The sequence below is a fragment of the Carassius gibelio genome, chromosome A1 (genome assembly GCF_023724105.1).
Source record: "Carassius gibelio isolate Cgi1373 ecotype wild population from Czech Republic chromosome A1, carGib1.2-hapl.c, whole genome shotgun sequence".
Taxonomy (NCBI): domain Eukaryota; kingdom Metazoa; phylum Chordata; class Actinopteri; order Cypriniformes; family Cyprinidae; genus Carassius; species Carassius gibelio.
The window spans coordinates 39,115,905-39,128,506 of NC_068371.1; the positions used below are offsets into that span (position 1 = coordinate 39,115,905).

At 47.8% G+C, this 12,602-nt stretch overlaps 1 protein-coding gene across 3 annotated transcripts; it reads left to right on the plus strand.

The window, feature by feature from the left end:
- The first annotated feature begins 214 nt into the window (after positions 1-214).
- LOC128021170 (titin-like) lies at positions 215-5,603 on the plus strand. 3 transcript variants are annotated; one of them, XM_052608193.1, is made up of 3 exons: positions 215-2,926; positions 3,557-4,192; positions 4,235-5,603. In XM_052608193.1, the coding sequence occupies exons 1-3, from the start codon at positions 683-685 to the stop codon at positions 4,901-4,903; spliced, it is 3,549 nt and encodes a 1,182-aa protein (XP_052464153.1). In that variant the 5' UTR covers positions 215-682; the 3' UTR covers positions 4,904-5,603. The 3 variants fall into 3 exon arrangements, with proteins under 3 accessions (XP_052464153.1, XP_052464135.1, XP_052464144.1); XM_052608175.1 differs by having other exon boundaries at positions 215-4,192; XM_052608184.1 differs by having other exon boundaries at positions 215-3,916.
- The last annotated feature ends 6,999 nt before the right edge of the window (positions 5,604-12,602 follow it).

Genomic DNA, 12,602 nt, shown 5'->3' on the forward strand with positions numbered 1-12,602 from the left:
ACTTGTTTGAATCGGTCTGATGAATGCTGTACACAGAATCTGTCAAAACAGCTCCCGAATCAACAAACAGTGACTTATACTTAATGAACTTAATGCAACTTATCTTAACTTAATGCAAATTCCATATCAATGCATAACTACTCCAGTATAGTTGCTCTTTGTTGTTAACCAAAAGAGTATCTAAATTTTTTCTCATATTTCATAGCAGTGATCTGTCACAGTGTCTGGGTTGTTGTTCCCCGGGGTTCCACTAGATGTCCTCCTTCTCACGGTGCCTGTCCCAGATCACTTCCTGTTCCCTTATATGGTCACCTTCCTCCTTGTTACCTGATTGATTGTTCACCCCACCTGTCTCCTGTTTCCCAATTATCCTTCTGTGTATAAATACCCAGTCTGTCTTAGTCTATGTCACGGAGTCCTTGTCTGATGTCATTGTGTTTCAGGTCCATCAGTCTTGCTTTGTCTTACCCTATGTGTCTCATTCTCTCGTTCCACCAGACTTCCTCTACCTTCCATTCTTCCGAGTTCCCCGTTTCATCCGGTTCCCTTTTTGTTTGATTTGTCTCTCATGACTGTTTATTTTGTATTTACCCCTCTGTTTAAATAAAACCCTTACCTGCATTTGGATCTACCCTCTCGTTGTGTTTTTCCCCAATACCTATCGTGACAGAAGGACTCCGTCATGCCTAGATCCAGCGGTGTGGGATTTCGAATCGGTTCCCCAGCCACCATGGAGGAACGGAGGGGGAGATACCAGAACTTAATCACCCTTCATCAAGAGGGAAGTGAGGTGGGTGGCCTGGCGCAATTGTTTTGGACTATGGCAGTCGGGCTAGGTTACAATGATGCAGCACTAAAGGATTTATTTAATAATTGCCTGGATGATCCTTTACCTTCATGGGAGATGAAGGGGTTAGAGATACTGGACTTTTGGGGGTTTACCAATTACCTGCACCATCGTGCCCAGTGGAATGCAACAACCACACCAGAGTGTCCAGACAAGGCTGCCAGCTCAGCCCCACAGCACAAGATGGGCGCCAGCCCAACCCCACAGCACAGGATGGCCGCCAACCCAGCCCCACAACCCAAGATGGCCACCAGCCCAGCCCCACAGCCCAAGATGGCCGCCAACCTAGCGTCACAGCCCAAGATGGCCGCCAGCCCTGCACCACAGCACAAGATGGCCGACTCAACGCCACCGACTCCCCATCGTAGAGGGCGGAGGAGGAGACAGGCAGCTGCTGTTCCCGAGGCGGTGCCCGATGCTGTTCCCGAGGCGGTGCCCGAGGTTGTTCCCGAGGCGGTGCCCGATGCAGTTCCCGAGGCGGAGCCCGATGCAGTTCCCGAGGCGGTGCCCGATGCAGTTCCCGAGGCGGTGCCCGATGCTGTTTCCGAGGCGGTGCCCGATGCAGTTCCCGAGGCGGAGCCCGATGCAGTTCCCGAGGCGGTGCCCGATGCAGTTCCCGAGGCGAAGCCCGATGCAGTTCCCGAGGCGGTGCTCGATGCAGTTCCCGAGGCGGTGCTCGATGCAGTTCCCGAGGCGGTGCCCGATGCAGTTCCCGAGGCGGTGCCCGAGGCGGAGCCCGATGCTGTTCCCGAGGCGGAGTCCGATGCTGTTCCCGAGGCGGAGCCCGATGCAGTTCCCGAGGCGGTGCTCGATGCTGTTCCCGAGGCGGTGCCCGATGCTGTTTCCGAGGCGGTGCCCGATGCAGTTCCCGAGGCGGAGCCCGATGCAGTTCCCGAGGCGGAGCCCGATGCAGTTCCCGAGGCGGTGCCCGATGCTGTTTCCGAGGCGGTGCCCGATGCTGTTTCCGAGGCGGAGCCCGATGCTGTTTCCGAGGCGGAGCCCGATGCAGTTCCCGAGGCGGAGCCCGATGCAGTTCCCGAGGCGGAGCCCGATGCAGTTCCCGAGGCGGTGCCCGATGCAGTTCCCGAGGCGGTGCCCGATGCAGTTCCCGAGGCGGTGCCCGATGCAGTTCCCGAGGCGGTGCTCGATGCAGTTCCCGAGGCGGTGCCCGATGCAGTTCCCGAGGCGGTGCCCGAGGCGGAGCCCGATGCTGTTCCCGAGGCGGAGTCCGATGCTGTTCCCGAGGCGGAGCCCGATGCAGTTCCCGAGGCGGTGCCCGATGCTGTTTCCGAGGCGGAGCCCGATGCAGTTCCCGAGGCGGTGCTCGATGCAGTTCCCGAGGCGGTGCCCGATGCAGTTTCCGAGGCGGTGCCCGATGCAGTTCCCGAGGCGGTGCCCGATGCTGTTCCCGAGGCGGAGCCGGATGCTGTTCCCGAGGCGGAGTCCGATGCTGTTCCCGAGGCGGAGCCCGATGCAGTTCCCGAGGCGGTGCCCGATGCTGTTTCCGAGGCGGTGCCCGATGCAGTTCCCGAGGCGGTGCCCGATGCTGTTCCCGAGGCGGAGCCGGATGCTGTTCCCGAGGCGGAGCCGGATGCTGTTCCCGAGGCGGAGCCCGATGCAGTTCCCGAGGCGGTGCCCGAGGCTGTTCCCGAGGCCGAGGCCGATGCAGTTCCCGAGGCGGAGCCCGATGCAGTTCCCGAGGCGGTGCCCGATGCAGTTCCCGAGGCGGTGCCCGATACTGTTTCCGAGGCGGTGCCCGATGCAGTTCCCGAGGCGGTGCCCGATGCAGTTCCCGAGGCGAAGCCTGATGCAGTTCCCGATGCAGTTCCCGAGGCGGTGCCCGATGCTGTTTCCGAGGCGGTGCCCTATGCAGTTCCCGAGGCGGAGCCCGATGCAGTTCCCGAGGCGGTGCTCGATGCAGTTCCCGAGGCGGTGCTCGATGCAGTTCCCGAGGCGGTGCCCGATGCAGTTCCCGAGGCGGAGCCCGATGCTGTTCCCGAGGCGGAGCCCGATGCTGTTCCCGAGGCGGAGCCCGATGCAGTTCCCGAGGCGGTGCCCGATGCTGTTCCCGAGGCCGAGGTCGTTCCCGAGGCGGTGCCCGATGCAGTTCCCGAGGCGGAGCCCGATGCAGTTCCCGAGGCGGAGCCCGATGCTGTTCCCGAGGCGGAGCCCGATGCAGTTCCCGAGGCGGTGCCCGATGCTGTTTCCGAGGCGGAGCCCGATGCAGTTCCCGAGGCGGTGCTCGATGCAGTTCCCGAGGCGGTGCTCGATGCAGTTCCCGAGGCGGTGCCCGATGCAGTTCCCGAGGCGGAGCCCGATGCTGTTCCCGAGGCGGAGCCCGATGCTGTTCCCGAGGCGGAGCCCGATGCAGTTCCCGAGGCGGTGCCCGATGCTGTTCCCGAGGCCGATGCAGTTCCCGAGGCGGTGCCCGATGCAGTTCCCGAGGCGGAGCCCGATGCAGTTCCCGAGGCGGAGCCCGATGCTGTTCCCGAGGCGGTGCCCGATGCAGTTCCCGAGGCGGAGCCCGATGCAGTTCCCGAGGCGGTGCCCGATGCAGTTCCCGAGGCGGTGCCCGATGCAGTTCCCGAGGCGGTGCCCGATGCTGTTCCCGAGGCCGAGGTCGTTCCCGAGGCGGTGCCCGATGCAGTTCCCGAGGCGGAGCCCGATGCAGTTCCCGAGGCGGAGCCCGATGCTGTTCCCGAGGCGGAGCCCGATGCTGTTCCCGAGGCGGTGCCCGATGCAGTTCCCGAGGCGGTGCCCGATGCTGTTTCCGAGGCGGTGCCCGATGCAGTTCCCGAGGCGGAGCCCGATGCAGTTCCCGAGGCGGTGCCCGATGCAGTTCCCGAGGCGGTGCCCGATGCAGTTCCCGAGGCGGTGCTCGATGCAGTTCCCGAGGCGGTGCCCGATGCAGTTCCCGAGGCGGAGCCCGATGCAGTTCCCGAGGCGGTGCCCGATGCTGTTCCCGAGGCGGAGCCCGATGCTGTTCCCGAGGCGGAGCCCGATGCTGTTCCCGAGGCGGAGCCCGATGCAGTTCCCGAGGCGGTGCCCGATGCTGTTCCCGAGGCCGAGGTCGTTCCCGAGGCGGTGCCCGATGCAGTTCCCGAGGCGGTGCCCGATGCTGTTCCCGAGGCGGTGCCCGATGCTGTTCCCGAGGCGGTGCCCGATGCTGTTCCCGAGGCGGTGCCCGATGCAGTTCCCGAGGCGGTGCCCGATGCTGTTCCCGAGGCGGTGCCCGATGCTGTTCCCGAGGCCGAGGTCGTTCCCGAGGCGGAGCCCGATGCTGTTCCCGAGGCGGAGCCCGATGCAGTTCCCGAGGCGGTGCCCGATGCTGTTCCCGAGGCCGAGGTCGTTCCCGAGGCGGTGCCCGATGCTGTTCCCGAGGCCGAGGTCGTTCCCGAGGCGGTGCCCGATGCAGTTCCCGAGGCGGAGCCCGATGCAGTTCCCGAGGCGGAGCCCGATGCAGTTCCCGAGGCGGTGCCCGATGCTGTTCCCGAGGCGGAGCCCGATGCAGTTCCCGAGGCGGTGCCCGATGCTGTTCCCGAGGCGGTGCCCGATGCAGTTCCCGAGGCGGTGCCCGATGCTGTTTCCGAGGCGGTGCCCGATGCAGTTCCCGAGGCGGAGCCCGATGCAGTTCCCGAGGCGAAGCCCGATGCAGTTCCCGAGGCGGTGCTCGATGCAGTTCCCGAGGCGGAGCCCGATGCAGTTCCCGAGGCGGTGCTCGATGCAGTTCCCGAGGCGGTGTCCGTTACAGTTCCCGAGGCGGTGACCACAAGGCCGTGGTGGTCTTCGGCTCCGCCCTGGGAGACTCTGGCGGTGACCACGAGGACGTGGTGGTCATCCGCTCCGCCCTGGGGGACTCTGGCGGTGACCACGAGGACGTGGTGGTCGTCCGCTCCACCTTGGGGGACTCTGGTGATGACCATGAGGACGTGGTGGTCTTCTGCTCCGACCTGGTGGACGCCGGCCTCGACCACAGAGACGTGGTGGTCTTCCGCTCCGCCCTGGAGGGCTCTGGCCTTGACCACACGGCTGTGGTGGTCATCTGCTCCGTCCTAGTGGACGCCTCAACATGTCCTTCATGGACTTATGTTTTGTGTTTTTTGAGTTCTGTTTCTGTCTGTTCTCTTTAGTTTAGTCTGGCCCTCCGTCCCTCCCCCTGTACCTCCTCCGGTCCTCCTCCCTCCTGATCTCCCGGGTTTATGTATCATTTCTGGTGTTTGTCCCCCATGTGTTCCTTTTCTGGCCCTCCGTCCCTCCCCCTGAGCCTCCACCTGTCCGCCTCCCTCCTGGTCTCTGTGTCATGTTTTGTCTTTAAGCGTCTGGTAGCCGCTCCGTAGAGGGGGGGTACTGTCACAGTGTCTGGGTTGTTGTTCCCCGGGGTTCCACTAGATGTCCTCCTTCTCACGGTGCCTGTCCCAGATCACTTCCTGTTCCCTTATATGGTCACCTTCCTCCTTGTTACCTGATTGATTGTTCACCCCACCTGTCTCCTGTTTCCCAATTATCCTTCTGTGTATAAATACCCAGTCTGTCTTAGTCTATGTCACGGAGTCCTTGTCTGATGTCATTGTGTTTCAGGTCCATCAGTCTTGCTTTGTCTTACCCTATGTGTCTCATTCTCTCGTTCCACCAGACTTCCTCTACCTTCCATTCTTCCGAGTTCCCCGTTTCATCCGGTTCCCTTTTTGTTTGATTTGTCTCTCATGACTGTTTATTTTGTATTTACCCCTCTGTTTAAATAAAACCCTTACCTGCATTTGGATCTACCCTCTCGTTGTGTTTTTCCCCAATACCTATCGTGACATGATCAGTTCAGTAACATTGCAATGAATTTTATCTATTGATCTGGATCTACTACACTACAGTTCAAAACTCTTGGGTCATAAGATATCAAGAGCACTTTAAGTACTAGAATTATCATGACCTGGTGTATCACTGAGAGATGGAAAACCCTTCCTATCCACTGCCATTATCTGTACAATTTATCCATATATTAATGTTAGTAATAAACACACACACACACACACACGTGTTTGCTCTCTAAGGCTGCATTTCTAAAATTTAAATTTAAATTTAAAATTAAAAGTAAAACCGTAATATTGTGTTTTAATGCAATTTACTCCAGTAACATTTCTTATTATTATCAATGCTGAAAATAGTTGCTTTATTTTTTATTTTTGTGGAATTGGGATGCATTTTTTAATGTGACTTTTACTGACATAAAAATAGAATTCACTAACGCTTTTAATAGTTTGTTTATTTAATTCTTTTTAAGTATCCAGTCCTTGTATAGAACTTTTACACTTGATCATTTGTAAATTTGTTTAGCTTGTTTATTCTCAGATTCATTATATATTATTACCGTGTGGTTATATTGTACTGTATTATGTATAAAATACTTTATGTATTTTACATTTTGCTATAACAGTCCAATTCATTTCAGTCCCTCTGGGCATATTGGAAAGACTTAAAGAATATACTAATATTAAAGTATATTTTTGGTAATGTGACTGTAAACTATACACTTTTCTTGTTTTTTATGTGTTTTTACCTCAACAAGAACAACAGGACAAAGTTAAATGAACTTGTCTTTCATTTATTTATCTGCAAAATAAATAAAGCCTCTGCTGGCACAGATTGAGTGAAGCGTTTCCTTGCTTAGCTAGTTCATGCTCCACCTTTCTGACTCCTCCTTAAATGAATAATTCATTCCTTTTCTCTAGACTCTTTAGAATTTTCATTTCAAACAAAAGCTCGTGTTTTCCAAACTTTCTGATTTTTGGCAAACATGACTGATGCCTCTGCTAAATAGAAGTTTAGAAAGAGTTTTCTGGAGGATGAGCGGTTATTAAGTCCTAGATATCCCCCGAGTGTTTATTCAAGAGCTATGCCCCAGATATAGATGTGTGCTCAGACCTTATCGCTTCTCTCAATGAGCATGTCTGACAAAAGACAGATTAGGCAAGGGGTGCTTCAGGAATGTGTCTCGAGCCCTGCTGACTTTTTTTAGACTTGTGCTATCAGTTACCTCGAGTTTGGCCATCAACACAATTCAAAAGCTACAGATAAAATCCTAATATGACAGATTATAATATTTATTTTATGTTGATTTTGTGTGGACACACAATGCTAACAACAATATTCCTCAAATGTGACGTTGTTGACTACATCCAGGGGCGCCGCTATGGTTTCTGGGCCCCGTGAACAGCATGTAGAAATCATGTTCGGGCCCCCTCTCCCTCGTCAGGCCCTTGGAATCATCTTAACCCCCCCCCCCCCCCCCCCCCGGCTATAACATTGTCCAGCTGACCTACAAACACATATAAGTAAATAAAAACAGGTTGCTGTTGAGGTCGTTGTAAACATATACTATACACAAGTTATTTTATGAAACCAAAGCCATTTTCAAAGACTACAATGCATGAAAGTATGCAACAAGATTTACAATAAGACATGAATCATCATCTAAAATTTAAGGCTGTCAAAAATGGCGTGTTAACGATGTTAATTAGTTGTTTGTTGTTAATTACGTCAAATTTTTTAACGCATTTCATGAATCCGCAGTGTGACCAATTATTCAGGTCAGGAAAGTCTCGTCGATCTCTGAATTCTCAAGATAGTAAAAAACAGCGGCGAGCGCCGCAACGAAAACACTGAAGAAGCTTAAGGTTTTACCCCAGTTACTCTCAAATACATTCATGCCAAGCTCGATAAACAGAGACGACTTTGGTAGTTGATACGCTGGAGCTTCTTCCTGTTATAGCGTCCTGTGTTTCACACTGTGCATGCGCAGAACGCCTACATGCAATGCAGTGAAAATTACAGCTGTTTGGAAAAGCATATGCATTTTTACTTGGATTTACTGGCACTTGAAGCCTTCAGAACGTGAAAATATCGATCCTAAAGTATTGTGGCAGAGCAAATGAACACCTCCCAAAAACAAGAGTGCTCAGAGTGCTGCTTATGTGATGGTCGCACATGTTTGTGTTTCTGAGTTCATTCTTTCGAGTTTCTCTATGCATAATTTCATAGATATGTGGCTATATTTAACCACTGGTTCACCTAAAACTCTTACACTATCTGTAGTTAAATGGCATGGTTTGATATACTGCTCAGGTAAATTTGATCTAAGTAAATGTTAAACTTTTGAAATTCAGAAAAAAAGAACCACATATTGATGAGTCAATACATGAAAATTATGTATCTGTGTCCTGTTATTTATCTTTGGTATGCATTTCAGAAAAAAAAATGGTTAGGATTCAGGTGTAATTGCAAATAGTGATTAATCTTAATTAATCCACTGAAAATTCTGATTAATTTGATAAAAAATTGTAATCATTTGACAGCCCTACTAAAATTATTTGGCTTAAACGTTAGCCCATTAAAATGGTTGTTTAAAAAGTACTTCTTGTATATGCATCAGCATAATCTTGAGCATAGCTGTCTGTCTGCTCCATTATAATACAGAACAGATAACAGGGACTCTTCTCATGACCTTAGACCTTCTGGTGTCATAGCCAAGTGACTGATGTGAACACTTTTCCAGATCCCTCATAAATCATGCCACTTCTACAAAAAAAAAAAAAAAAAAAAACAGTTAAAAATGAAGGTTGAGTAAACAAAGCGATGATGGTGAAACTGTAAGTGTAACTAAAACCTTTTATAAATTTCAGTTTTCTTCTGAAGCCTGAATAATTCTCTGCCGCCCACAGTTGAACACAGTCTGAACTCTCATGTTGTCCCAGCTCTGTGTTGATTTGCCTTCTTTCATTCTTTGAAACATCTCGTATGAAACATAAGAGATGTTAAGCAAAATACTGTGTGGGAAAAGCCCACAAAAATGGATGGTGATTAGCACCGTTTTTGTATTTTTGAAACACATTTTATATTTTATTCCCAACTCCAAAATGAGCAAAAACAGCAATACAAGGTCGCAATCTGCAATTGTAAAAAGCTATTTCTACCTGATCTAACCTTTTTATTTTATTCTGTTTAGGTTGATTCAGAATGTATATTCCATCTCTTATGAAGTCACATGATAGATTTCTATGTGAAACATATCAAAATGTCTGAAGTCACTATTAATCGTTCTCTCTGCTAGAGCTTGTATGAAATTATTCGATCTGTAGATGGTATGACAGAGGTGCTGATAGTTAATACGGCTAAAACATGTACACAAAATGTTAGATACTCAACTCATCTGACTACTTTTGTGACATTTTATGCTACTTTTTAGATATATAAAACCACTTTACTTTCCCAGAAGCTCAGACATTCACCAACATTTTTGTGTGAAATGTTTTATACACTATATGACTCCGGGTTGCACATTATTTTACAGTGTTTACTTACAGTGTTTTTATCTAAGAAAGTTCTGGTAACACAAGGTAACTACATGGGGTAGGGTTAGGTTTAGGGGTAGGTTCAGGGTTAGTACCTAGTTATTACATAGTTATTGTAATTACTATAATTAGTACATAGTATGTACATGAGGAGCAGGACTGTAAAATAAAGTGCTACCTGACTCCGTACAATAATCAAATGATCAGTACTACAACACAAACGATTCTGAACTGGTTCTGCAGCCCATCATTACACACCCTGTGTCAGCATGTCAATCACAGTCACCGCAGACAATCAAGTTGGCCTTCTTTCCAAATTTTTTCTTCCTCTCTCTCCCTCTCTCTTTTGTTTTTGGTGCAAGTGCCCCAGTTAGGAAAACCGCGTACATCCCACTCAGTCAGAGGTTCGAGCTCCTGCTCCCTCCCACAGGGTATGTACCAATATGCACGGAGCACATTTTCACAGATGCCATCAGAGAACAAGCATATGAATTACCAGGCAGCCTGCCATCTTTGAGTTCAGACAGAATGCCATTAATACCAGATGAAGAGCCCAAACAACAGCAGCACAACAACATGAAAGCCCAAAACAACTGGGACCAGGTAAAGGTTTCATCATTTTATATATTAATGTCTTGATTAACAAAGACTCCCAACTCAACTCTCTCTCACACACATATTCTCTCGTTCTCACGCTCCCTTTCCCCCAAAAGTTGTGACACCATTGAAACTACCGGCACACTTGAGGGACTCCGTGAAAAAGGATCCTGTCAGCAAATCACGTTACGATTAATAAAATATCTGCCACTGTTGACCATGACTTATTCAAGAGCTATTATAAATTCATGCCTACAATTAAAGAAAACACAATCGTTTTAAAATTTATGGGCAATAAATATTAGGATTACCCAATTAAGTCACAATTAATACTAAGCAGGCTGATTAGCTGCAAATGAACACTCCAATTAAAAGAAGCACGTACTAATGGAATGAAAGGAGGAATTATACTGCCCATAGCATCGGGGCGCATGAAACGTGATGAGAATATGAGCTAGAACTGTAAAGGAATAATATATGGTGTCTTTGTGAACATTTTAAAATGTCTTTTTTAGTCTTTGTGCATTTGTTGATTAGGACAGACTACTGCTGCTATGTTCCTTGTAAGAATAATGCACAGTTTATTAACATAAACCATTTCTGATGGTAAAATAAAGTGTGACAAACTTAAATCTAATTCTCCCTATGGGTGCATCAAAAAAAAAAAAAAAGCTAGAAATCAAATAAAGAAAGAACATATTAAAATCTAGGATTTTAAGGTTTTCATCTTAAAAGATGATATGAACATTATTTTTCCCCCTTTTCTTCTTCTTTCTTTCTATTTTTCTTTCTTTCTTTCTTTCTTTAAGATATATTTTTATTATTATTATTATCATCATTATGCAAGGATGCATTAAATTGACCAAAAGTTTCAGTAAAGACATTTAGGTCAAATAAACACTGTTCTTTTAAATATTTTACTTCTCAGAGAATCCTGAAAAACAATGATTACATAATGAAAATAATAAGAAATGTTCAGTGAACATCAAATCAGCATATAAGAATGATTTCTGAAGGATCATGTGACACTAAAGACTGGAGTAATGGCTGCTGAAAATTCAGCTTTACGTCACAGGAATAATTACATTTTAAATAGCATATGAAAATAGAAAACAGTTATTTGAAATTGCAATAATATATGACAATATTACTGTTTTTACATAACTTTTTGATCAAATAAATGTAGTCTTGGTGCACATAAGAGACTTCTTTCAAAAACATTAAAAAAATCTTATACAGAGTAGAATTATTTTGAACAGTAGTGTGTGTGTGTGTGTGTGTGTGTGTGCATGATTTTGTGACATATCAGGACACAACTCTGTATAATGTCATGGGTATGACACAGGTATTACAAGGAGAGGGTGACTTATGAGGACATAACTCATGTCCCCATTTTTCAAAACGCTTATAAATCATACAGAATGAGTTTTTTTTTTTGGAGAAAGTAAAAATGCACAAAGTTTCCTGTGAGGGTTAGGGTTAGGTGTAGGGTTGGTGTAGGGCCATAGAATATACAGTTTGTACAGTATAAAAACCATTACGCCTATGGGATGTCCCCACTTTTCACAAAAACAAACATGAGTGAGTGTGTTTGTTTGTGTGTGTGTGTGTGTGTGCATGCATGTGTGCGTGTACATGATTAAAAATGTATATCTTGACTTAAAAAAAGGTTTAATAAATCAAAATGTAATGAAACATACATTAAAGCACTGCCGTCTGACAACATTTGTTTTGACAGGTAACAATGCACAAAATCTATCAGATGATTACATTAACACATATTTGATTTAATTAACATATTATATATATTTAGATATGAAGCCAACAAACCAATTAGTGCTTAGTAAATAAATTCCTATGATTGGGGCAGCCTAGATGTTGTGAGATATGTTCAATCAATGGGCATCAATGCAGAATGATGATTAACCTCCAGGTCTTAACACAATTTGATAAAGCAGCTGTAATGAGGAGGCTTTGGGACTCCTATATAAAACATCACCATTTCCCAGTGTGTTTTAATTATTTTCTGCTGTTTTATCAGAAACAAATATAGTTGCTGTATCAGCTTATTTAGGTGCCTGCTTGCAGTACTGAGAGCAGCCTTCCTGCACTTAGACCCTTTATTGATAATGGCCCATTTTACTAGACATAGACTTACAGGTTGCATAATGGACAGTGATGTAGTCAGCCGGGAACTTTATATGAGTTTGTTGTTCCAATCGACCTTCTTGAAGTCACGATGCCAGGGCACATAATGAAAAAGAATCCAAAATAGCTTCTATTTATGTATGGCTATGGTAAAGCAGACTTGAACCAAAGGCTTATGTGAGCTTTTATGTTAACATAAGCAATCACATTTTCCCCTGAGTCTGACCACCCACATTGTGATATTTCGGGCTTAGAAAGTTCAAGGGGATATTTGGCTCTCGATCCATCCGCCGTCCTGCACAACCCCTCCTGTATAGCTGTCAGTATCACATCTAAAGGAAAGGACTGGTGCTGTAGGTGAGTTTGTCAGATGCAAATATCGCTGCTGATCATTTGGGAGAAGGTTACGAGACGGTGGCAGGAGTTCTGTCAGGACGAGAGAAAGAAAACGACAAAGATCCAGGGAGAGACAGAAGGCAAACCTCAGGAGAGGATTTGTAATTCCTCCTGATGCTTCCCGAGCTTTCGGTGGAGTGTAGACAGTCAGGAAGGCTGTGCCTCACTGAGTGCTGGTGTTTCCTTTGGGGGACCCCTCCCGGGCGAGGGGGGAGGTGGAGAATTGCAATCCCACCCCGTCAAAGTGCTCTCTCTTAAACACTCACATACAC

Bases quoted from the DNA above. Each gene is read 5' to 3' on its own strand.
- LOC128021170 (XM_052608175.1), top strand. From the start codon at position 683: ATGCCTAGATCCAGCGGTGTGGGATTTCGAATCGGTTCCCCAGCCACC. The intron at 4,193-4,234 runs GTCGTTCCCGAG...CCCGAGGCCGAG, and splicing joins ATGCTGTTCCCGAGGCCGAG to GTCGTTCCCGAGGCGGTGCC.